General features: G+C 44.8%; 1 protein-coding gene across 13 annotated transcripts in view; it reads right to left on the bottom strand.

The window, feature by feature from the left end:
* The window catches only part of MAP4K4 (mitogen-activated protein kinase kinase kinase kinase 4), a gene marked incomplete at its 3' end in the record, with an annotated part of 164,845 nt that overhangs the window by 79,429 nt on the left and 57,921 nt on the right, over nucleotides 1-27,495 (bottom strand). For all 13 annotated transcript variants that reach the window (XM_082009076.1, XM_082009071.1, XM_082009072.1 and 10 more), the window contains exon 3: nucleotides 8,313-8,369. In XM_082009076.1, the coding sequence (XP_081865202.1) occupies nucleotides 8,313-8,369 (57 nt within the window). The remainder of the gene's footprint in view (nucleotides 1-8,312; nucleotides 8,370-27,495) is intronic.

Raw genomic sequence — 27,495 nt, 5'->3', positions numbered from 1 at the left:
CCCAAGGCAGATTTTGAACTGCACCTCTGAAAGACAGCAGCTCACACTGGACCTGGGATCTCTTGCTTGCCTATTCAGGCAGGAGGAATAAGCCGCAGAGCAGGGGTCAGCCTAGATACTTGCTAAAATGAAAGCACAACACTCTGTCACAATCCTCGTTGGTTTTACTCTGCCCAAACTGGCAAGAGCACACATGCTCCAACACTGTATTGACATGGTTGCCTTGTTTTCCTTGAGTAGACAATATGCCTGATTCACCGAGGGTAAATTGAGCTGTGCTGTGCGTCTGACAGAAACAACACAAAATGCAGCCCCATACTTTTTGCTATTATCCGCACACAAAACATTGTTTCCCATCAGAACTTGAATCTCCTCAGACAGCTCCAACAAACAGAGCTCAGCATGTGGGAAGGCAGCGGTGAATGGCCACACTGAGGCCACCTGTACCAACACTCCCCTTGGCTCAGAAGAAATGCTCCATCACTAGAACTTGCACAGGCTATTGCTCAAATCCATGTCAGTGCAGGCATGACTGGTAGGTTAAATATGACGACTGCGAAAGCGTCCGCACTCTACCCACACTGAGCCTTCACCACTGATAGCACTAGGGTCCACATTTCCCCAACACAGATAGATGCTAGCAGTCATTCGTGACTGCCAAAACCAGAACACTTGCCAATGCTAACAGCAAGTTTCCAGATGACTGCAGGTATCAAGCCTAAGGACTGAAGAAAAATAGGCCCACAATTACAGCTAAATATCCGAGTATTGCCCACTTGGACTGATAAACAGTGCCAAAAGCTGGAATTCAAGTACCTACTCATTACAATGGTGGTAACAGACGTCAGTAGCTCACCTAGATGACTTATCCTTTCCTTCAGAGTGTGTCAAAGCAGTCACACCATTGCACCAAAGGAAAGAAATTTTTAAGGAAAAAGTCCAGACTTGTCCGAAGAGCTCAATACTTGGAGAGAAATCTTCTTAATTCGCACTCCCGTCCTTCCGCGAATGGAAGTCAGCTGTAGCCTCCACAGCCTTCTAGTTTCCATTATGTTCCAGTACTAAACATGTGCTCCCACATACTGACAAGCAGTAACAGATCTCAGTGCCACAGCTGAGGAGTATATCCTGAGCATTATCTGTTGTGCTACAGCAGAGTGTAACCTGGTTCTCTTACAGCCAGGTAGGCAAAATTTTAAAGCCTCCCTAAAACAAGGAGATTCTTCTGCATTCCAAACTACAGCAAAGTTCCCTTTATGTGGCCATAAATTCAGTTTCTGTAATCTAAACTACATTACAATTTACAGAGCAGTGGCAAAACATTTTCTGCTAGACAGGACAAAAACTTCCACATCAGACTTGTCATAAGCATATGGATGAGGAGAAGGCAGAGGCAACACAGCTTTCTTTGCACTTTCTTAACACAGTGATCCACAATCAACATTGAGGATGAAGCCATCTCCTGGTCTCAGCTGAAAAGCCATGCAACAGGAATACTACTAAATGAGCACCATGAAACCTTCATAGTCAAGGCTCTTTCGCTGTTGACAGATAATAGATGCTGGTGAGGCAGCAATGGTGCCCTCAAGGATCTTCACGGCAAAAGGAAAACATCTGTTTCTTCCAGCCTTGAAACAGTCAGGTTCCAAAACAAGCATGTTAATAGAGCAAAATACCCACAAGGACACCTGATGATAGGCTGTGCATGCGAACAGTCTTCCACTCAGGTGGAAATCTTGCACTAAGAAGAAACGGTATGCTGAAAAAAGCAGCTAGAGAAACAAGCATGTATGAATGTTTTATATCTTTTTTTCTCTCCCTGTTGCCAGTTCTTCCCCCCACCACACAGTATCAGTGTGAAGTTGCTCTTTGCTGGGACACAGCAATGCAGAGCCTTTGTGCTCAACACCAGCTCTCTCCAGTCAATCCATGTTGCGTATCATCTCCCAAGCTGCTTAGTAACAGCCACAGCTTTCTGCCTTGACCTCAAACCGCATGTGGAGTTCCCTATTCAACCTCCTTCTTGCAGCTGCATCAAACCTGACATCCTCCCCTTTACAAACAAGCTTCTCCAGCCCAACAGCCTTGCTAACCACCCCAGGACTCAGATGAAGAGAGTGAAAGTTTGCCCTTTATCCAAACTGGTGCCAGCACTGCTCCACGAAGGTTTCTTGGATCACGTCCAAAAATTACGGATTGGACTCAAGCTGGGTATTAGATGTATTTGCCTTGCTGGGACATAAAGTCACTGCTCCTTGCACAACTGTAAGGCTCTTCATATCGCTCTACTCCGTCAGGACTATGATCTGGCAGCCTAAGTGCTGCTCTGCCACCCAAGGACAGCGGTGTTGCCACATGACAGACAATGCAAGCCCCTCGCAAGGCCCTATGAGCCTGCGGGGAGACCTTATTGCCGCCTCCCAGTACTTGAAGGGGGCTTATCAGAAAGATGGGGACAAACTTTTTAGCAGGGCCTGTTGTGATAGGACAAGGGGTAATGGTTTTAAACTGCAAGAGAGTAGATTTAGACTAGACATAAGGAAGAAGTATTTCACAGTGAGGGTGGTGAAACACTGGCCGAGGTTGCCCAGAGAGGTGGTAGATGCCCCATCCCTGGCAACATTCCAGGTCAGGTTAGACGGGGCTCTGAGCAACCTGATCTAGTTGAAGATGTCCCTGCTGGTTGCAGGGGGGTTGGACTAGGTGACCTTTAAAGGTCTCTTCCAATCCAAACCATTCTGTGATTCTATGCACAGCCCTCACCCTGAAGATGGACAGGACCACCCCTGCCCAACCTGAATGGGGGTTTTGCAGAAAAATGAGCAGCACAGAGCTGATGGGGGCTGCAGCAGAGCCCGGTCCCACACAAATGTCAGCCACCACCACAGACCCTGCCAGCACCCCAGACTCTGCCAGCACCCCAGGGCTGAGCCTTCTGCCATCAGGGTCATGATAAAGCAGGGGTAAGAACTGTGCCAAGCTGCTGGGCAAGGGCATGCAGCAGAGGTAGGTGCAGGACCTCAAATTAAGGAGGGAAACAGTTATACAAATGCTCTGCAGCTCAAAAAAGGTTGCCCTGCTGGCTGCAAGACTACTATAGCTCTTTTCGACTTCCTCCCAAACCAGATGTTACAGCTCAAGGGACCTGTCTGTCCAGTTGTTTTCCTCTGAATTGTAATAGAAAGTTCCCAGCAGCCTGTTTTTTTTTTTTTTAATCTTTTTTTCTTTTCTTTTTTTTTTTTTTTTAACCTAATCCTTGGAAGAGATCAGAGGTTAATCAGCTTCAGGAGAGACTGGACAGCAGGGCTGCCCACATTTGTAAATACCTTTCCTATTTATTCCTTTTCCACAGAACAATTACTTGTTTTGCCAGGTAATTCTTGAACCAAAGCCTACACAATTTTGTACAAACTAGTACTAAGAAACCTCACATTTGAGGGACAAGCAAGCAGGGTGCCAGTACTTGCCATGGGAACAATGTGGATTTTTAGGTCCCTGATCCATTCTCCCCAGTCCATAACAAGAGGAAGAGACATGGCAAAGGCTTTTGGTAACTCTACTGGCTTCAGGTTTGATTTGGCTAACTTCACAGTAAGTACAGTCATGGACTAGTATGTAAGTACTTTATCAGGCAGCTGCACTAAGCCAGGTAAAGCAGTGCATTCATGTCTCCACACTAAAAGGCCAGCACATATTCAGCATCTCCAGTCTGCCTTGACCCCATTCTGTTGCACAGTGCCATAAGGATCTCTACTTCCCAGTCTTCTAGAGTGAGGCATCACCTTTATTAACTTTTTTCCCTGCAAACAGATCAAAATCCATGGACTGTCTTTGGGTTTTCATGGGGAAAAAAAAACAAAAAAGCAACCCAAAACTGCACATAAAAGTCAGGGCAAACTTTTGGTGTTTATTATTTTTGTTTTCCCCTCATTTTGTCTTCCAGTTTATGTGGGAACATGCACCCATTTTTATTTATCTGTAGCCTTCCTGCAGACTGCTTTTGGGATGTCTTACAGCGATGGATAGACCATTCACATGATCACCATTTATAACACCACGTAGGCTGTAAGATAGACTCGTAAGAATCAGTGACTTGCCTACTGCAACAGAAAAAAGCAGTCAGCAGAGTCGGGAAGATGGCAATGAATAATTTGGGTAACCTTTCCTGTCTAGGTATGGGAGATGTGCCACATTTCTCTGCAGGCCTGGAGGTTTTGCGTTGGGGTTGCTAATTTTTCTGAAGAGCATGTACAGAAAGGGCAAGACAGGCAAGCACTAAAAGCAATCCAGCTTCTTTCATAAATCAGCAGGATACAGTATCCAGTTGTTTACTTAGCACAATTTTACACAGACTAGACTGGACAAGTCATGAAACACTGGGCACAAGAGCTGAGAAATGCTGCTATTAAAAAGGCATGCGGAAAACTTTCCCAAGGGATGCCAAGAGTGTGTGTGGGAAGAGGTAGGAGGAAGAAGCAGCAGCATCAGGGGTTATAACAAACAGAAAAGAAGCAATTGTGTTTTTCCCTCAAAATCAGTTACTAAACCTTTCAAAGAGAAAAGCATTGCTGGAAGGGGAACACAGGAGTGACACTGGAAACAACTGTGCAGCTGCAAAGAAAGACTCCAAAAGAGTTAAGCAGAGTCAGGCTGTTTAGGGTGTAATGCAAGTTAACAGCCTAGATGCTGGCAGATTTGCCAAGTAAGCTTTGCTCAGGTTTTAAATGTTATTTGCTTCACAAGAAAATGGATTCTTCTAACTAAACACTGACTGCCAAATCTCACAGCGAACTTGCGTTGCATCTGATAACATCAGTCACAGCTCACTTGGGACGCTACAGTGCTGCACACCAGTACCCGGCAAGGAGCTCATGAAAACCTAACACTATGGTCAGTGAGTGGAAGGGGTCAACACAGACTGAACACTGCCTTCTCCAAAACAATGCCCCAAAAGGAACAGAAGCACCACAATAAACAGATTAAAGACAGACTAAAGGCCTCTTTCAAATAACGCCTCTCCCCACAACGCGCATGCAGCCTGAGATTCACTCTACATAGGCACATTTTGGAAAATAATTTTTAAAGTGTGTATATGCTTGATAGTTCATACTGTTCCCCTTTTACGGTCATTGGGCTTATTCCAACAACAGAATAGCTTTCAATTGATGAGGACTGGTGGTTTTTTGTTTTTATTTGTTCTATGCTCCAGTGAAACTTTTTCACCCTACATGCACTCTAGCTTTGCCCTCAGAAAGCGAGAATAGGACCTACATATGCACTATTCTGTAGGAAGACTTACAGATCGTTAGATCTTACAGACCCTTTCATGCTTGCTTTACTGCTGTAGATTTAAGGATCTATAAAGATCCATACAATCTTCTAGATTTTTTCTTAATTTGTTTAGAGAGGAGGAAAGTGGAAGAATCAGGAAAGTTTTATGCACATTAACACCCCCCCAATGTTTCAGGCAGCAGTACTAACTAGTCATAATATATTCCAAGATCAAGCTGATATCTTCAGCCCACCTCCTTTTTTCTCATCCTTACCACCATTCTTTTCAAAATCAAAATCTGAAGAGAAAACCACAACAGAAGCTGAGAAGGATGAAGAGCATTTCCACAGCGCCATGTACATTACAGAGCTGTAATGTTTCTTCCAACACCTCTGGTCGGAGGTTATACTACCTCATTTTCTTCATGCCAACCAAAACTTTTTAAGGAAAGCCTTCAGTCTGACTTTGACATCCCTCCCGTTTGGGTGATCAAAGCTTTACAGCCCAGAACTGATGTAACCTCACTGATCCTGAACCGTGTGTGAATTGCAGAACTGGGGCTTTGAAAACTGAAAATGTGGGGTGTGGCCACAGGGCATGCCAACACATTAGGCTTTCTAATTTGTTAAACACTTGGCAAAGCAAGCACTGGATCAGAGGTATCCCAGAAGAAAGAAAGTCTTGTGTCTGTTCTCAAAACAGCTTAGACAAAACAATCAGATATCCTCCACAGCACTGCTTGTATTTAACCATCTCTTGAGGAACTGAAGCCATGGCTTGATGACATGGCCATCTCTGGCAGCAACATCAATTTGAGCTACTGCCCCTTCTCCCCCACGGCTGTCAGCAGCTCTTTTCCAGTCTCATGCCACCTTCTTCATAGCGACGGCACAACTGTTTGTAATGTCATGTGCTAAAGGAGATCAACGAACCGATCCAGGTTATAAATAACTGGGGAAAGAGAGGAGTGAGGGTATTTTTAAGCTGGAACTGAGGCCTGTTCATTGATCCAGGTCACCATCTGGCCCCCCGGCAGTTGTGCCAGCACAAGTGTTGGGAGACAGGCAATGAACCAGCGAGCAAGAGTGGACAGGAATATCCTACAGCCACATCTGCCACTGAGGAAATGGTACATGCAACGGTATCACCCATGCCTAGTGTTAAAAAGTGGAGCTGACTTAGCACGACTTGGAAGAATTTACACCACATTTTTAGCCTCCGCGCACTCATTACTTTGAAGCAAAAACACATGAGCTCCACTGGTAGGAACGACAACACTTTTAAGCTGCATGGGGCTAACATCTCCAAACTCCTCCCTCTGACTGCCCTTCATCCCCTAAAAAAGCATGAGCTTGTGAGATAAAAGATAGACAGTGCCAACACACAACTAGCATGTCAAAACCAGCCAAAAATTACAGAAAGTTTCAAAATATAAGCCATCTCCCGCAACATGAGCTCAGCCATACTACAGACAGCATTTTTCAATTGTTTTCCTTTTGCTGTGCAACCTCTCCATTACAACTGTTTGTGATTAATATATGCTATTAAAAACAGAGGGAGTGTTGCAGTACAGCCAATCTTAATGTTATGGAAGAAGCCTTCATTGTGCACAGTCCAGCAAGCTGCCCTGTGCAAAACCGCTGCACAAACGAAAACATTTGCTGTGCAAAGAACATTCACTGTGTGTCAATGCACCTTCATTCTTCTCTGGTTTGTCTGCTTGTTAACTGCAGCAGAAGAGCATTGCCTCCTCATGAAGGCAGCCTTTGAAAATCTCCAGCTGAAAATTGATTTTTATCAGGCCATCTTACAAAGCAAGAATGTCTAGCTCTTGGCAGCCACAACAGCTTAAGTTAGAGAGCGGCAGTCACACTGCCCATCAATCACAAGGAGATTCAGAGATATGACTAAAGTCCTTGCAGTGGACCTAACCCTGCCTTCTTGTTTGCCTCCTTCTCCTGCATGTTTACCCCAGCCACTCACCTAGGAGCTTGTGTTCAAGGCCATTTTTACTTATTGGTGCCTATATACATGCCAAAATATAAAACATTTTGCAGCAACACCCTTGTAGGAGTTTTGCTTAATATAAACAGCTTGCCTAAGACACACACATTGACATACTTTTCCCCTAATACCTATATAAGGTTGAGGAGTTCAGCAAAATAACACACTTGGTTTGAAGAGGCACAACCTCTCTTCAGAAGTACAATATCAGTCAAACATTGCAGATATCACACAGGAGGAACTCATTCGATTTGAAGTCTGAAGCTGTTGTGTTAATTTGCAGATGTAACTCTATAAAACACAAATGGAATCAACAGGGAAAAATCCATGCTTTTCCTGATCTGTTTTGAAGACTTAATTTAAACTGATTGCTCTTTGAACAGCATCAACTGCAAGACATCTAAGGATTCAAATATGGGCATATCTTTTTTATTTCTTTGGCTGGGTTAATTTCCCGTCTTTCCCATCTAAAGCTCCACAGTAAATCCCCATGGGTCAGTTACAACTACTACTTTACACTGCTGAATTCTGCCAGCAATCTGCTCATCGTTCCTGCAGATGTTTCTGCTTTCAGGCTTCTGGGAGCTTTATTGGACCCATTTCCTTTGAATAAACGTATACTCTTTCTAGGCTGCAAATGTACCAGGGAAACTACTGTCCTCTATGTCAAGCAGCCTCCTCATCTTCTTTTTCAGTAAAAGCAAGATGCTACATTTAAGACAAAAAAGTGGGAAGCAAGGAATCTTTTTTCCCTCTCCTGAGAACTTTCTGAAAAGAGAGATGTATGCTACGTATGCTCATACGCCCTTGGGACCAGCCAAAGCAATTTGTGAAGGCCAGAGGCCCCTGCACACAAGCACACGGAAATCTCATACAGGGCAGATGGGCTCGAGAGGTCAGGTCCTGCAAACAGAAAGCAAACAATCACATGCAAGGACCATGCCCTCCAAAATAAATATGAGTTAAGACATACACCATCTCTTATTATTAAAATTTTACCCGTATTGCTAATAAAGCAGAACGTTCCTCTACTCACCTCGGTAACGTCCATGACTTTGATGGCTGCCAGCTGACCTGTCTTGACATGCCGACCCTGAAGAAAAGAGAGAACTGTCAGCACCAGCCTCTCATTCATCCCTTCAGCAAAACACAGAGCAAACGATTTGGACAAGAGCTCAGCCGCTGGGTTTTACCCAACTGTGCTGGATCCTTCTCTTCTGATATTTCATATGAAAAACAACAAATACTCTATATGGCTTAAAAACAAGCAATATTTCTTTTTTAAATGTTCTTACACAAATCTTAGAACCCATTTCCTTTTCTCCACATTAAAAGGATGATCAAGATTAAGCACGGCCAGATTACATTCACAGCTTCCCTTCTGTTTACTTTAGCAAAACTCGTAGTCAGTACTGATAGTTTATTAACATACCAGAATAGTTAAACTCCACGTTTTGCATATTTTATTTCCACGCACCCATGCCTAGTACCTGGATGATATTTTACTGGGTAAATGTAAGCATGCTTAGGGGGTTGCAAAAGGACATCTCTGTTTTGGTCTTCACGAGTTAAAAAAAAAAAAAAAGAAAAAAAAAAGGGAGGATTCTTCAAGTGATGCATCAGACCTGCAATAGTTCTCTTCGCCTGTCTCACGATAGCGAGACAAGAACAAGACGTTGTCTCCCTTCAGCTACGCCACCATAAGGGTACGCTTTCTCAGTACAGCTGGAGCTGAGATAACAGATCCCAGCTCCTGCGGTAGGGAACTCCTACCCTTCCTGCCCCTGCCTCCCTCCAGCCTCCTGTCACATATTTCTCCCAGGAGCACTGAGCTTGTTCTGGCACTCATCAGATCATATGATAAGCTGACTGAGATCACTAAAACGGCAGAAAGTTAACACAGAAAAAAGCAAACTGCAGGGTGGGGGATTGCCGATCTGCAGGCGGAGCAGAGCCAGAGCTGGCAGGAGGTGGATGGCATGGCCGGGAGGCAGGCAGCACCACGGGCCCCTCCAGCTGTGGTGGGCTGTAACTCACCTCAGCTGACTTCTGACAAAAAACGTTTTTTCTCCAGTATAGTCTTACAGGAGGTGGGGCCACATCCATTAACTGTTCTGTACTTTTTTTTTCTAAATGGACAGTTAGAAATGGTCCTAGTATTGGTATTTTCCAGTTCTCCACTGCCCCGAGACTTCCAGTCAAACAGCGTGCTCTCCCAACACCCTTCCCAAACACCATCCCCAAAGGTGTGTCGGGCTCTCTAGCAAGAGGTAGGCCCACTACACTTCTTAATTTTTATCACAAATAATAATAAAAACCACAAAAAAAAAGTTTCACTGAAGTCACAGTTCTTGTACCTTTCTCCTCACCGATTTCTACATTTCCCAGGCAGAAACCTATACGTAGCATCCATTATAGCTGATGGACATCAATAGTGTATTTTTTTCCTGGACTAAATTCTTAAACTCTTTACAGATTCTTTTGAGACTGGCACCCCAGAACTGAAGCAGCCCAAACCACTAGGCTCTTTGGAGAAATCTCGACCTCTTCACACCTTACAATGATGCCCTCTATGGAGGTAATGGCCAGGTATGGCTGGTGCATTACAAAGGACTCTGATGAAATGCTGCAGAATTCACAGCCTCTGCTTTCTTTTACAACTCATACTGTGCAGCGCTCTCCCCTTATTAACCAATCCACATGCTTTCTATAAATAAATTACTGTACTCAGGCTTCTGCCGGCTCTGTAAACTCTCTTTATTACATGCATTTCTTTTTACAGCTTGGTCTCAAGCTGGTTTGGATTTTGAAACAAAGTTAGGGTCATGACATGTGTGCAATGGCCAAGACTGACCCCACCATGACCGTACTACTTCTTGAACCAAAGCTTTTCAGCAAGCCCTGGAGAGATGCAACTCCAGTTTCCCACTCTGGACCCCTGCCTAATGACAAAAGCCTGCGGTCATCTTCTCAAGAATTACCATCCCACCAAGAGAGGAGGGGAAAATGTTTTACACCGAGGTGGAAAAATGTCTCCTCTCAGCTCTGCCCCTATTTTCCATGGCTCTATGGAAGGAAGTAAAAGGCCCAAAGACATGGGGAAGCACAGTTTGAGGTACAGAAAGAATATACTAAAGATAAGAGAGGAACAAGGACATGTCAGAGGAAAAAAGCTCACAACACTAAGGTGGACTGAGGAAGAAGAAACTTGCTAAAAAACAGTGACATACAGTTCACCATTCATTCTGAAGCAAAACAGGGATGCTAACAAGGTGGCAGAACAGACTCTAAGCAGAAGAAGTGGCACACAGAAGAGCGAAGTAGCAAGATGTTCATAGGAGGCCACATCTTTTAGGGAAAGTTTGCTCTACTTGTCTAAATCTACAGACTATGAGTGGGCTCACTATTTCCAGACAGAAGCCTGAAATTTCCCGGGGCTGAGTTTCACAGCTTTTCTCAAGACGCTGTTCCTCCCTGTGAGATTGGCCCACTCGGGATGACGAACGTGCACCAGCCCAACCGTCCTTCCCCTGCAGCACTGCCAGATCCTGCTGGTGCCTCCACTAGTCCCTATCAAATCCTGGGCTGCGACAGCTACAGCAGAGCGCAGCGATTGCTCATGGTTCACTTTGCTGTTTCTGCAGCGGGAATGGGAAAAACCTCTCCATAACACTCCTAAGGGACTGGAAAGCAAAGGAACTGCAGAGTGTGGGAAGTGTGGGCTGCTCAGTATCCCAGGCCAAATTTAAACCTTGGTCATTTCAGAATATTGTTTAAAATTACTCCAAATACCCTTTTCGTAATGTACGGAGCTATCACAGTCTAAGCATCTACAACATATATCGGGGTGGGGGGGGTTGCATGACACTAATTTATATGAGAGAAGTAAAAGGACATTTTGAAGCCACATTCTTCTCATTAAAAACATTTTTAGAGGGAGGGGAAAAGCAAACATCACAAGCACAACATATAAGCATAAGCAGAGTTTTTGTTTGTTTGTTTATCTGCTTAACAGCTCTGCTCAAGAACAGACTTGTCAAACTATTAGCATGCTGGTATAATTTTGCTCGCAATGTGAAATGGCTAAGCATTCTTGTTTCGGAAACTGATCTTCAGATTTTCATTGCCAGCTTTTGCTTCAGAAAAATTTGTCTGCATTAAAAATAATAATAATGAAATTGCAAAGTGTTTGAGTGTGACAAAAGAACTGCAGAAGTCGTAGATGGGAGAAACCCTCTGAACAAAATCTCCTGGGTTTAAATTTATTCAAATCCAACTCCCAAGGGCACTTCATAAATGTGGCAACCATTCAGGCCCCATCCAGACACCATCTCTGTGACACCATGGCTAACAGTCCGGCGGGACAGCATTTTTCTTGCAGGAGGCGGCCCCTTTTTCAGTGCTGTCTGGAGCCGCAGCCCCTCGGGGCATCCCGGGCTCCCCCACCCCAGTGTGCAGGGTGTGCAGAGGTTCTTGCAGTTTTGTTTCTCCCGGCAAATTGCTGGCAATTACCATCCGAAATCCGAAAAATGCCGCAAAATTGCAAAACACAACCCATGCTAACTGAAACCAGCAGTTTCCTGAAATATTGCTAGATACCAAATATCAGAGGCTAGGGATCACAGGGTAACTGTCTCCTGGCCAGAAAATTAAGTATGGCTATGAAACATGCCATAAAAAAGACAGCAAGCTAGATGCATCCTGTTAAGCGTAAGGTGACTGTTGTCCCCAGAGTCAATGGACTGAGGAGGCTGCAGAGGTTGCACTGTGTAGCAGCAACAGGCAGTGGAGGCTGCATCACCCCTGGAGTGAGCGTTTGCCCCTTACCAGATCTTGGGGTGGGGGCCAGGACAAAATGCCCGCACTGTCAGCTGAGCCTGGCTCCCACCCCCATGGAAAAGAGCCCACCAACATATTCCCTTCATTTAGACTATGTTAAGATGTTTATCAACCAGAATTTCCAAACTGCTTGTTGTTCCTTACACATCCTCCCTTTCTTTCCTTCCTTCTTTTCATGAATCTATTCATATTAAAAGCACTTCTTTATCCTCCCAAGGAAGCAATGCAAGAATATTTTTAAGGCCACTACTGCACCATTCTATTTTTAAATGGCCTGTTGGGATGAGCAAGTCAATGGAGCTGAGCCTGCTGATCCCAGATCTTGTCCTGTTTCTTCTCATGCAGATGACAGAAAGTTCGTTTACATATGGAGGGTTTTAAAATACAGCTCTTCTCATCAACATAGCAACACTGCAGCACTTAACTGGATCTTAAACTGAATCCACTACTTAAGCATGTTCCCAGTCATGTCTGATAGCAATATGCTGTTTACTTCTCATCTCAGTAGGCTTTCTGCATACTGAAAAGCGGAGGGGACAAGGGGAATCCTTGGTAGACTGCCAAGATCTACAGAACATCATAAATTTCAAGCTTACCCACACTCTGCAAGTCAGTTAATACACCTACTTCTTGCCTCTTTCTTCCTCTGCACACATTATTACAGCAAAATTTTTGTTTGGGATAGGTTCAAAGGCAAGTGGTGTTATGTGCTGGTTTTCATGGTGCTTTTTTTTTTTACCCTAAGATGCCTTAATGTTATCAAAGAACTATGCAAATTAAATGCAAAAGAAATCTTACCAGCTCATTTACCTCCCCTCCTAATTCTCCAAGATACATATTCCGCAGTAATGTAATTCTACTAACACAGTTTCCGGACTGTGTATTAATGTGCCTTTTGGGGGACTGTTCCTGGAAGCCTGCTCCCCAGCTAAATGGCATCAAAGTGGAATATGGGGCAACATCACAAATTAAGGAAGGAAGGCAGCATGCATGACTCATGACTTGCAAGCTTGGATTATCCTGTGCACTGTACACCATTAGGTCTTTGGAACACTTTTCCAAACTCCCAGTATCCTGTGCCGACAGTTCTGGAAAGAAGGGCAACTGAGTTGGAAAAAAAAAAATTTTACTATTTTGTATTTCAGTTCCTCCAAGGTACACAGAAGCAGCAGGCTAGATTTAAACATGCTATCAAGTGAAAACTCACCATGGTACCACCTCTTAGTATTGCTACACAATGCCCCTGTGCCAAACTGAGCTTTTAAATTTGCTTCCCACGTAGCTGACTCTAAACTCCTACCAGCCTGAGGCAATGGGCCATGGAGCAATACGCTGCTATTAGGTTGCGCACATCAGTGCAATAAATGATACCATATTATGCCAATGCATGTTTACTATCAGCTCTTTTTGTCACTCGCCAACACAGAAAGTTGCAGACCAACCAACTTTACATTGCAAATACTCAGACTCTACAAGATGTTCCTTCCCACTCCCCAGAAAGGCTAGGTCTACCATGTGAAAAGCAATGGGAGTGATGCTTGCAGAGGAAACGGAACACACATTTTTGACAAGCAAGCAGACAGAATGGCACAAGTGAAAGCAACCTCCCCAATTAAAAACAAATAATAAAATACAAAATGTTCTTAAGCAAAAAGTCTACCTAGTTGCATTTGTAGCCAAAATAATGCTGTTCCTACTGATACAGCATTCTGTAAGCTAAATAATCATAAGCTCCAGCAATGGAAATAAATTTGTAAAAAAGTGGTAACGTTTATTTGGCATGGAAGTTCCTTCTGGAATAAAAATCAGCAAACAACCTCAGTACAAAAGCCTGGAAATCACCACAGAAACACACAAGAAGAAAAAAAAGGCCAACATCAACGTTCTTTCTTCCTGTTAGATGATTTCTAAACTCAAAGCAACCAGAAGCTATTAAAGACTCCCACTGTTTAAGTGAAAGACAGGACAGGATTCTGCGCTTTCCCTCCATCTAATTCTTGACATCAAATGCCTGGAAAGCAAAGTAGAAAACAACATACTCTCTATCCTGCTTTAGATATCCACAGGCTCACTAGCTGTCTATTGAAGAAATAATAATGACAATTTACTCATGCATAGTACTGCATTCTGTGAAGTATGAAAGACACAAAGCTATTACCAGTCCTTCCTCACCCCACTTCCAGGGACAGAGTGAAAAGATGTTACCCGCTAGTAAGGAGAAAGAGACTCCTATGCACCAATTTATCACATTGATTTTTTTTTTTTTTTATTACTTTGATTGCTAGTTCTGTGGTAGCTTTCCCACTCTGAAAGATGCTGGATATGCATTACCCAGAGGCATTTCCTTCTCCCAAACAGCTCATTGCCTAAATAGGAAAAAGAGGGGAAAAAGGAAGGCGGGGGGGGGGGGGAAGAAAGGATGGTGGGAAAACCATGGCAGAAAGCCACAATCTAACTTTCCCAGGATCACAACAGGTCAGCAGCAGAGCTCAGTGAGGAGGCGTCTCTGCCGACTCCCAGCCCCCTGCCCAGCGGCCCACTCGCCCCACCGATCAGCAGGAGATGTTTTTCTCTGATGGCAGAGGGCAGGAAGAGAGTGGCAATGGCAGACAGCTCTCTCGCCACTTCACCTGGAAAACAACGCCAATCCCCTGTAGAGCCTTTGACAGGTTTGCCTCAGTGAGGCCTGACGATTATGCCCATTTCAGTTCACAGCCACTGAGATATCTGACTGGGCAACAGATGAAAAAAAGCTGCCCAAAGAAGGGGATGTCGCAGGCGAAGGTGAGGGTAAGAAGTCTAGCAGCAGTGCAGCTTAAGACTATGGCTGGCCTTTTCGTTACCCAGTGATGCCAATTCCATTGATGCCCGTTCAGCCAACGCGCATCCCCCAAGGCTACACAGTTTTCTGGCTCAAATGGCACAAAATGTTCCCTTCTCAAATGGAGCTGTGCTGGGTCTGGCTGAGATGGAGATAACTCTCCCCACAGCAGCCCTCGCAGCGCTGTGCTGTGTGTCGGTAGCTAGAAGGGTGCTGATAACGCACCAGTGTTTTGGCTACTGCTGGGCAGTGCTCTCGCAGCACCCAGGCTGTCTCTCCTACATTCCAGTGGGCATTCCCCCCTCACCAGTGGGCTGGGCAAGGTCTTGGGAGAGGGCACAGCCAGGACAGCTGACCCAAACTGGCCAAAGGGATATTCTATACCATATGACGTCAGCTCAGCAATAAGAGCTAAGAGAAGGTGGGGCGGGGGGAGGGAAGGAAGTAGGTTTTTTACAATGTTGGTCTTCCGGCGCAATCACTATGCATACTGAAGCCCTGCTTCCTGGAAAGTGGCTGGACATCACCTGCTGATGGGAAGTAGAGAATAGATCTTTTGTTTTCCTTTGCTTTTGCTTTATTAAACTGTTTATCTTGACTGGCATGTTTTTTTCCATCTTATTTTCTCTCCCCGTCCCTCCCGCCACTGAGGATGAGACCGATGAAGCGGCTTGGTGGCACCTGGCATCCAGCCAGCGTCAACCCCTCCCAGGAGCTTACAGCTTTCCTTCTTCTTTCTCCCTCCCAAACTCCAAGCAGGAAAGGCCAATGAACTAGGGTCCGCTGGCAACACCAGCAGCAAGGCTGCAATGTGTTTTTCCACAAGGCCTCAACTTCAGGCCATTGCTTGTACTTCTTTCTGGTTTTAAACATACCTGGGTAATTTAGTTGGGACCCTACTGAAAGACACACACACCAAAAAAAGCCCAAACTAAAACAAAAGAAATGAAACCAGACTAGCGGCATACTTCCCACGTGGACACGGTTGGCTCAGAGCACATTTGGCTTCCTCTGGAAACATCAGCTAAAATCTGATGTGTCCAGCTCTCATTCTAACCAATTCTTCACCCTACGTTAACGGCTTTACCAATCACTCCTAACACTGATTTGTCTCCTTGGACCCCTTGCAATGGTCTCTTTTATGCAGAACAATTTCTTTCTGGCAACTATAATTAAAAACAAGCCAGATGGAGAACATCAAGAGAAGAATTTAGACCAAAATGATAAAACATGTGCTTGTAGATAAAAATGACAGGGGCTACAGATACAAATGACCTCTCACTGTACACTTCGGCAGCCACCTTCATCACCAAACACCCACCCCTCAATCTCAGCCACCAACTGAAGGAGAAGCAGGCCCGGTTTGGTGGCATGGCCACAGCAAGTCCCTGCAGCAGGGCTGGCATTGATCAGGTTGAAGGGGACTACCACAGGTCACCAGAGCGAGCCCTCTGCTCGCCAGGTGCCACCCCACGCGGTGCCACTTCAGAGAGACGTCACACACCATGCGCTGCTTCTACCTCAGACCAAGCAGGGCCCAAACTGGTCCTCCGGAGTCCCCACACAGGTAGCCGAGGGCTTCGAAACGACGCGGGCACCTCCTTAGCTGAGAGAGATGGCAAATAAAGGGCAGAGTCTCCCGATCGCTTCTCCAGAGTGACATTGAAATAAGCATGGATGAAAAGAGCCCAGGGCTGCTCCTCTTTGTTTGTTTGCTTTTTAAATGAATTCATATCGCCATTTAACTCATCACCCCCGGACATGCAAATCTGAGCCTTCCGACCGAAGGGAGCAATTCACACCTTCTGACCAACACGCTCTGCAAACCCAGGCAAGTCTGGGCCCATTTCACTCCGCTCACTGCCGAGAAGCTGCTGAGAAACCGCCTTGGTGCTGGGCACGCGCCTTCTGAAAGAGGAGGAGAGATGCCCCTGACGAGTTTAAGTACATAGAAGTGCCACAAAAAGACATACTTTTCAGGGGGTGAGGGGGGAAGAAAAATCAAAACCATAGTTAGTCCCTGCCTCTCGACAAACCAACACTGTTGTAAGCAGCCTGCACTCTCTTGGTCAGAGGTCATACGCCATGAGAGAAGGAAAATAAAGCCCATGCACACCCTACCAGCCTTGTTACATTCAGTCCACTGCCAAAAACAGCGGCCACGAGAAAGCGGCGATGGCCATCCCAGGCAGCGAGGGGACGGTGTCTCTCACTGGGTGGCATCCAGCAGGCGTTCAGCTATGCTGCTCTGGGGGCCTGGCTGCCCAAGGCACATCCTGAAATGTCAACCAGCCTCCCAACGAGTGCTGGGAGGGATATTAAATAGAAATGAACTTTTTCCTTCATTTCAAGTATGCTAAACGGACAGGAGAATTATTTTGGAGGGTACAAAACCTAAATAATGGTTTGTATTAAATATTACATTTAAATAACGTAAACATAAAAGATATGGTGGGAGGGGAAGGGAAGAGGGAGAACGATTGGCTCCACTGCTTTTATTTCCCTTTTTAATACGTTTTTGGGTGTGCGGTTGTTGATTCAGCTCACTGGACAAGGAAGAGCCCAGCACAGACACTGCCATGTGTTTTTGGGTGTGCGGTTGTTGATTCAGCTCACTGGACAAGGAAGAGCCCAGCACAGACACTGCCATGTTGGGCTGTCCCCACTGAGAGAGTCCCACCTTTTGTCTAGCTGCACCACAAGATGCTAAAAAACACGCTGTGTGGGGAGGATCTGCAGCTATCACTAGAGAGCTTAATGTTAACGGAGGGCAAGGAGAAGGAAAATTACTTTAATTTATACTATCCCAGTGGAACAATATAGCGGAGCAGAGAAGTCAGGCTGTGTAACGAGTTTTATTTTAACATGGTTAAAATGAAAAATTTCACAACCACAACCTTTAAAAAACTCCAGAACATTAGCAGTAAAGAAGAAAAGTTAAGGAACTCTTAAATATATAACATAAAATGAAATTCCAGTCCAACTGTCAATACTCCTCCAGTGCTGTAACACACAACAAAGAAGGGCTGCAACTGTGTGGTTCAGGGCCTTTTGCTTTTCCTACTGAGGGCAGAGACGGGTTGGCATCTCTTTCCTTTAGTCATTACAAACATCATCAGTGCCACTTCCAGTTAGTCACATCTCCTCACCGTTAGGGACTAGGGAGCCACAATTTACCAGGCAGCAACTGCCGAAACTAAAATGCATCTTCCATGGCACCAGATACGCTGGGGGACTACTACAAGAGAAGGCATTCTTAAAAAGGATCACACCAGCCAGTGTAGCAGCCGCTCAAACAGGGACCATGTTTTACACTGTGACCCTGCACATAACAGCAAATTAAGAAATACTTTCCCAACTTGTTTGCAAGATGCAAAACACACATTTAGCCTAAAGTTATATGTATTTTAATTAAACGAGGACTTGCACCAGAAGACTCCAGCATTTTCATCTCATGATACCCTGCCAAGTACATCTGTGATTCCAAAGCAAGGAAAAAAAAAAAGAAACCCAAACAAACAAAGCACCTTGTCCTTGAGAAACTGGCACGTGGCCAGGGAGTGATCTGTAAACAGCTTTGTGTCCACACAAACTATTTTCAAATACTCAGGCAGTATTTTCAGACCTCAAACTATTCCTGCTTTGTCAGCACCAGAGCCTGACTCAGAAATCCAAGCCTGTACTAACAACCCTTTCTGTACCAGAGCTGCGAACAACAAAACCCCAACCTCAGAGGTCGCTGGGCCCTTTTTTTTATTTATTTAGCAAAAGAGGGACCAAAATAAACACAATTTCCTCTCAGTTTCTACCTGGGTAGTATTTAAGTTGCATCCCCAAAGCCTGTGGCCACCGTGTTTATTATACGAAAGGGCCACACAACAGAAAAGCCATTATGCAATACACTCGGCTCGCAGGTTAATCCACGGAAAAGAAGAGCAGTCATTAAGTAAAGGGAGCCTGCGCGTTCTCCGATTATTACTTTTTAACCGAGTCCTCAAGAACACACTAGGTGCCTCACAAAAACTAGTCAAAACACGTTCACCACTATTAAATAACACACTATGGGCCTTCACAAGACCAAGTTGTGGCAAACAAAAAGGGCAAGAAATTCCTTGGGAGGACTTGTAAAGCAAGCACTGCAGCTGGTCCCCACCCGCCCTGCAGCACACTCAGGGTACAAATACAACTTAAATTAAGCAAAAGTTATTCCGGTGTGAAAGGATTTGTGATATTTTAGTCCCCAACACACACGCCTTCTGTAATTGTAGGTAGGATATACACTGCAGATACACACTTTTTTTTTTAAGCATTTCTAATAACAATTACACTTGGGGAAATAAAAGCCCTCTTTTCTCCTAACACTACACAGAAGTATTATTCAGCTCACGATCCAACACCAGCTATTCCTGCAGACCACAAGTCACTACTAGGAAGCACAACTGTCATTAGATGTAATATAAAAATTGTTAGTCGGAAGGGCCAAGCTTTTGGTTGTAAATCATTCAGCAAACTGGAACAAATAGGACAATTTAGTAGTGCCTCAGATTGCAGAAGAGGAGTGAGGATGAAAATTCAGCTGCGGAGGACAACAAATACGTTTTGTAAATGCGTATAGCCAGGCAGCTTATCCCAGCATCACCATCCATGAAACCTCCCTAACACTGCACCACTTCCCAGGTGGTGAAGGGCAAGGAAGAAGGGGGTGGCAGATGCCTCAACCCCAAACAACCCCTCGGCTCGGGCACCAAGGCCATCCGTCCCTCTGGCCCTGCAAGCGTCCTGGCAGCCACGCTCACATGGCGGGGAGAGGCAGTGAGGATGCAGTGTGAGCCTGGGCTGGGTCCTGTCTTGCTGAGGGCAGATGCACAACATAAAGGAAGCAGGCTGACCAACTACCTGGCCCATCAGCTCATCTCCCCTAAATATAGATATGGAAATGGAAGCCTGTAAACAGTTTGGACTGAAGTCCCAGCCCCTGGCAAACCAAAAAAACTGCTCCAGCAATCATTCAACCCCGACGCAGGAGCGCCCTACACACCCAGTTTCCATCCTCGGCTGGGTGTTTTCCAAAGAGGCAGTCGTGAACAATCCCACGTATCTGTCCATACTCTGGTGTCTCCAAGAGTAGATGCAGATGACTGTGAGGGATGCACTCAGGCACATCTGGAAAGCGGCACACCTGGAGCCAGCACACTGCCTCCTGCTACGCGGGTCTTCGCAAAATAATCGGTCATCTCAGCCACTGCAACCCAGAGACAGACCCAGGTGAGGAAAAGCCCAGAAACCTCCAGTAAGAGGGAGCAGTGTCTGGTTAGGGATTCACAAGTGAAAACACAGCTTAATCCCACTCAGAATTTAAACTTAAAAATATGTAATCCTACAAACACAGATATACAAATGCTAAAGCTGTAGCCAAATTTAGTCTCTTGCCATTCCTTTCCACCACTTCCAACCTTACTAAAACCAGTGGAGATGAGGACTGGAAATAAGTAATTTTTTTTACAAGTAGAAGCCTTCCACTTGTTTTAAGGTATATGCTCAGTCACACTTTCTTACAACGTATGCAAACCTACCTACAGAGAAAAGTTGGAGCAACGCTACCATTTACACAAATCACCACTTAAATCTGGAAAACACGTCATTGTTAAACACAATCGGGTACTCTGACCAAACGCTATAGCCATGACCTAAATACATTATGTGGTATGGTGGTGCAGAACAGCAGTTCCTAGAATTAAGCAATATTCCAATTAAGTGTCATGCACTGAAAACAAAATTAAATCAGCTGTGATGCTGCCCTACTACTTCTACTCCCTTCTCCCCACATCAGGGAAAGAAAACAAAATCCTTTCCACCAGTCTGAATGCTGTATCACCAGCAGGACTGGATTGCTGAGATACTGGGGAGGGGTCTACATACAGCAGTTGTACTTGTCCCAAATTACAGCACTCTGAGGAGAGCTAAAACAAAGTAATTATTTTTTAAATTGTAATAAAACTGGATTTCCAAAAGTTCCAATGCTTTTAAAGTTTGCTTTTTAAATTTACAGCCACTTGTCTAATTACTGAAAGAGCATTACAGTTTATTATAATCATGTGTCTGTACTGAAAACATCAATATAGCATGCTGGAATTGATTGCTCAATTATACAAGGCACAGCTATTGCAACTGCTGTCACAGTAGAATTCATAACAAGTCCAAGGGTTTGTCTTTCAAAACACGAGCAAGAGCAATACTTAACACTTAAAGCAATTTCACTGAACTGATGCATCACCAGAAGCACATACAAGATAAGATTTAGCACAATGTGTTGTAAATTACAGGCCATGTTTGAAGGCACGCACATGCACAGATGCGTATTTATGCCAAGTGTGGGGCAGCCCCATCAACGCACATCAGAATAAAGGGCCGACTATGGTGAGACACTCTAAACCTGAGCACCAACCATCGCTTCACCACTCACGTCACCTACCCAGGGTGAGAAGACCCCGATGGAAGTCAGAAGCCCATCCCACCCACCAGCCCAGTAGATGAGGGTGCTTCACCATGCTGGGAAACTACTCACATTCAGAAACTACAGGGCATCAGGGGCAGGAGGGCTGGGGGGCAGCCACCAAGGCGCAGCTCTGTGTGACCCCTGACAGCCCCAGCTCCAGCAAAGTTGTGCTGAAATGCTGCTCCATTATCACTGAAGGTGAAAAACGCACACACACGTACACCCCAAAACACGTTTTCTACCAGCACTCACCTCTGCATGGTTCTGTCTGTTCTCCTACAACCAGTTATTTCCAAGGGAAAGCTGGTGGCTTTCTCATCCTCCCAAAGGCACCACAGGGGCACCCACTGCAGCTACATACAGCCTGATGGAGGGCAATCAGGTCCCCACAGACACACAGTCTGTCCCAAAGGTCTCACTCTACCTTGATCAGGGCCTAGGAGAATGTTTTGGTCAAAAACAAAAAGAACAAGGTTCTTATGCTACTCTTACTCCTCATCTAGCTACAGCACATCTTGAACAGAGATGCCTGGAAAGAAAATAAACAAATAAAACCAAGCCTCAAAGCTTCCAATGAATTTCCATCTAAAACAACCAGAGAACCCCAAAAAGCTTAATTTGGTATTACACTGGGCTTGAGTTCAAATAAACACAAGAATTCAAAGCTGGAAGCATGAAAGATGCCCAGTACTGGAGAAAGAAGGGAAGGAGCTTGTACCTTTCACTGGTGGAAAGCTACAGGATCTTGCTTTTCTGATTTTTGCCACAAACCCTAAGTGCAACCAAGAAAGAAGCAAAGATAACAGGATCAGAAGCAAAATCATCCAAGATCCAAAAAATTAAAACCGAGGAGCTATAACATCCAAGTTTCTGCAGGGAGCACAGAACAAGGTCCCTCAATATGCAACTAAATGGTTGGGGCAGAGAAAACATGCAAATGCAAGTTATTGGCAAATGCCAGCACTTCATTTTAGCAAAATTAGCAAGTGCTTAATTTTATTTTAATTTATTTTGGTGACTTTGCTTTTTATTTTCATTTTTTACTACTGCTTCAGTAGCTTACAAGCCATCTCCTGTACACATTTTTAAACGGATAATGCACAGCTTCCATTTAGTCTGCTCATTAGTTTAAGAATTTCACGAGACACTATTCCAAAGCAAAAGGAAAAAAAAGAAAACCAACATTTCTCCATGATGTGAGTAAGCCTGTAGCTAAGAGAGATTTAATCTACTTAATTATACTGTTTGCCACTTGCATTTATAGTTAGCATTGAAATCAGTGGGTGAAATTCAACAAGAAGCAGCAAGCAAGAAAAAGCGAACAGTCTAGTTGACTGCTACATGATAATCTTCAAGAACCATCCTTAGCTTCAGTAAAAGCAATTGAAAATGATCAGGAAAACCTGCTACTGTGAATTCAAAGCAGATCACTCCAGCTTCCCAATCCTCATTTTCATGTTCATTGCAGGCAGAAGTTCGTTTGTTTTACTTTTATGACTCCCATGAATGTGTCACACACTCAACAATAAGTACATACTCACTAATGACAAGTTTTAGCTCTGCCTTGAGACAGAAATCATTCAAAGCATAGGCGAGTCTGTGCCAACATGTTCCAAGCAAACAAACTCAAAGATACATGATATGCTTAAATCAAGTCTGATTACTTCAAGGAAATTCACTTAAAAGGGAGGCCTTCAGGCTATGTTTCTCCAGGCTGCCCTGTGGAAGAGACCTGAGAAAGAGCAGGTCAGAAACACAGCAGAGAAGACAGATGAGCCCCAGTAAGAGACCAGGATGGAGATCTACATGTCCGCCATGGTGTGGCCGCCATGGGGAACCGTGCCCTGCTACGGCTTTGGCAGAGCCCTAGGAGATAGGAGGTAACACTGCAAACAAACGAGAGAGTATTTTTACTGGCGGATAGGTCAATGGCAAGGGAGCTGAAGATACGGCATGTAGGTGCAAGTACAGCCTTATCTTTCATCTCTTCCTCCACATCAGATCTACAGCACTCCCAGCGATGATGACTCCATTCATCTCAGAAAGAAAAGGATCTCAAGTGAGAATACCTAATAAATTCAAGTATTGTTAGGATTTCATTCCCCCCAGCTAGAATCACCTCGTGAATGATGAGCAAAGCCTTTCCTTCTTCAATCAAGATCACCTGATACTGAATCGCATGTGACACTGACATGGCTACTGCCCAGGCTAGAGTGACAAGCAATCAAAAATCAATGGGGAGCAGGGGGAAACCAACAGAGCTTCCTTCCTAACATCTCTGCTCACTTTAAACATCCAGACTCAGACAAAGAAATCTATCTCATGGATATACCAGGACGTAAAGAAGTGACACTCATTCCAAAAAGCTGTAAGCCATAGAAAAAGAGAGGGGAAGGAAGAAAAAGAGAAAGGGACTGCTTTCAGTACCATTATAGCCCTCACAAAGGATGCCTGCCTAGCCACTGCTAGGAAGCCAACACGTGACGGCAGGCCATTATAGCAGACAAGCCCAGGAAACAAGTGTGCACGCAAGAGATTACAAGGATGAGGGAATTCCAGCATTTAGCATTCCCAGCTACCACCACAACCTGCCTATGTGCTCTTTACACAGAAGAGTCTCCCTTCAGAGCGCCAAATTTCATTCCTAACAGGGGGAAAAAAAAAGTTGCCTCAACAGTGCCAGTGACTTATTGCCAATACAAGATTAAGACAGTTTGGTTCCTCAAAGCTAGATTTAAAGAAGGTTTACCCAGTTAATGATGCTGTTAATGAGAGTTAACTATGCTTCTTTCCACCGCAGCTAGTGGAAAGCTGCCTTCCACAGGCACTTTCAAGGGCTGGACTCTACTTGTCCTTTCCACCACTTTGGCCATGACTAAAAGGTCAACACTCAAAACACAGGTACCTCAAACTCGATGTGGTTAAAAAAAAAAAAAAAAAAAAAAAAGGCCTGATGTTCAAAGACAGGGGAAAAAAAGACATTTCGGTATTGTTTTTCTGCTGCAATATCTGAAACATGCAAGGTGCTTCCCAAATCTACAAAACTGAGATAGTTACAGCCACTGAAAAGGTACAATAACAAAAAAAATTAGAACTTAAGTAACAAGTATCTATTAAATGTTTTTGCAAAACTCTTTAGCAGACCAGAGCAAGACTCTTTAGCTAACTAGCAGCTGTGCCAGAGGACCTCTGCACATATAAATTATTTGTGGAGAAACTTCTACATGCATTTAGAAGTTAGCATCACTACAATTTTTCCTTCAATTTATGCGTGCAGTGACAGTCTGACCCAAACAGCATCTGTATTTCTACCCTTTTGACCACTTCCCTAAATCTTCTCAGTTTGCAAATATTTCTTTCTACTCTTTTCAAGCCACATCCTGCAAAGTCTGCTACTACAGAAATTAAGCAATGGTTTTCTTGTACTACCTTCCACTTCCTCAGAGGAAGCAGCCTTAGCATCCAGTAGATAAAGAGCAGGCACTTGCATCTTGTCTTTATTCTGGAAGATAAAATATGCCAGCCATCTCTTTTTCCTAAATCTCTTTTTGTAGCTCTAATCCAATGCTTACAAGAGAACACAGAAGCATCAGAAAGATCCTCCCATGGACAATGAGTTTGGGGTTGGAAGACAATGCGGAGATGGGAACATTGCCAGGATCCAAGAGAGCGCTGCTTCCCAGGCTAAACTCCAGGCGCTGATCTCCCCGCCCCCAGCTCTAGTTTTCCAGATTTGCCATGAAAACTACCCAAAAGCTTCAAAACCATTCAGGGAAGAAAAGTTCACAAGGAGATTGATATCCTGAGCAACTTGAGGCACACTGAAGGAGATGCCGGAACACACACAAATCTGGGATGTTTGTCACCATGAGATAGTGTGAGGTGGGAGAAAGTATGTCAAGAAGAGAGGTCTGGAAGGAGATGACACATTTCCACTACAGCCATAGACTTCCTGTGCAGTTCTGAACATGTAATTCAATTTCCTCTGTTGTTTTTTTTTTTTATCTATAAAAATACTAACTAATTTTATAGTTGTGTTGTCAGCCACAATTCATTAATGTTTGTTTTAAAAAGTACTTTGATGTTTCTGGGTAAGAGCCTCTACAGATAGATCACATATTAAGGAACAGCTGAATATTACCAGGACTGGTGCCTTACACAAGTATTTGCAGTTCCTTTGTACTGAGCAGCCATGTGAGACCAGGAAACAGCAGCCGACGCTTCCAGCAGAAGCACATTCGGTGCCTCGCCAGATCGGAGGAGAGCGGCCGACACCACAGAAGCAAAGCAACCAGATTATGGGTGCTGAGGGAAAACCGAGGAAACAGAGTCAGACTTCCCCTTCCTCCAGCAAGCGGCCGAGCCCGGCCTGCCAGCATCCTGTAGTTCAATTCGTGCCGTCTAACTATGGGCGACGGAAGCCTTGTGGAACATCCCAGGGCCAGCAGAAAACAGCATGAGACCCGTTAGAGATCCATACCCTTTTGGAGCAGCCACTAGGGGCTAGGCAGGAGGCTCCAACATACCTCTCCTGGGCGGAGAGGAGAAGAGGGAACGAGGGGTGGAGGGGAGCAGGATGGGGGTCCCATCCCGCTGCCCGCAAGGTGCAGTGCCACTGCCACCCCTCCCTTGGTCCAGCAGCTCAAAGGCAGTGTCCCAGCTGGGTGCATGCAGCTTCTGAAGGCAGCGAGGAGATGGGCTGGCCGGGCCATGGCAGCCCCTGGAAGCGGGAGGTATCCCTTTGGTTTTGAGGAGGTGCCTGGACAGGGCTGGAACAAAGCACGTACAAGAGGCTTACCAGCCGGCACGGCTTACCAGCCTTCATAAAAAGGCATGCCACAAACAGTGCCGCAACTTGGCAGGCGGGATGAAAAAAATAGAGACGAGTGCCTATTCAATAAGGCTAGTGTTTACTATTCCTTCACGTGAGATAAGATCCCTCCACCTTTTTTGATTTTTCACTCTTACTCCAATAAAAGAAAAAAACCCCTCCCATTCCTGAAAAGGTGGTGTGATTTGTTCAGGGAGTATTTGCATTATAACTTTCAGCTTCCGAGTATTAAATGCTTTCCATGTTACATCTGGAAAGGCAAAAAGGGGTTACGGGAAGGATTATCGTTAATTCTTTCTCTGCTCTTCAGTACAGCAAAAGGGAATGAGCAGGTTAAGACAGTCTCTAGAAGAAGTAGCTATTTTATTAAAGAAAGATCTGTTGAATAAACATTAAGAGCATCATTTGGAAGTCTTCAAGCGACTGTAAATCTGAGATTTGCTGATGTAGAGGAAATGCCGATCTTTATCTACAAGCCTGAAAGCAAAGCAAAATGAAATAAATTTCTGAATTCCCTCTTTGTAGAGATATTTTGTCCTTCAGGACAAAACTCTACTGCTTCAGCGCTGTCATTTCTGCACCCGGCCCAGCTCAGAGCTGGAGCTGCTGCTGTACTTTCAAACCTATAAGGTGTTCTTTTTTCCAAATTTAAAAGTCACTAGATCCTCCGAAGGCTCCATGCTTCAGAGATGGTGAGAAAACACTGCCTTTAACGCAGGCCAACTCCTCCCACACTTCTCAACTGATGGCTCACTCTATGCCAAATTATTTTAAAATTCTGCAAATCCAAAGAAGAAGGTTCCAGAAGTGAGGAGGCACGCAGCACTTTCCACGTGCAGGGACCCTCTCCTGTTCCCCAACCTGCCTGGCATTCGCCACAGGTTTAAAACCACCTCTTAAATGACAATTTTTGCAGGGCAAGGTGGGACCCCCAAGGAACTCCTCCAACGTAAAAGAACCTCAAATGGCCGGGTCACAATTCATTCAACGTTGTCATGGAGGACCACCAAGCACTCTGGTGTGGCCGACCACTCCCGTGATCCTTCAGTAGGCAAATGTCTTTGTCCTCCTTCCCTCCTCAGCTGCGAGAGTTGTAGCTATTTAAAGAAACTGCACGATACATCCAACACAGAGGACTTCACCCTCCTCTCCACCTCCTCAAGGAGTGGCAGACATTCAGTACATCATTAATTAGGTCCTAAACTCCCCCTCTGCCTGGTGCTTTGTGCGCC

This window comes from Phaethon aethereus (genome assembly GCF_964289735.1).
Source record: "Phaethon aethereus genome assembly, chromosome: 1".
NCBI classification, from domain to species: domain Eukaryota; kingdom Metazoa; phylum Chordata; class Aves; order Phaethontiformes; family Phaethontidae; genus Phaethon; species Phaethon aethereus.
This window is presented reverse-complemented; position numbering and strand designations above follow the sequence as displayed.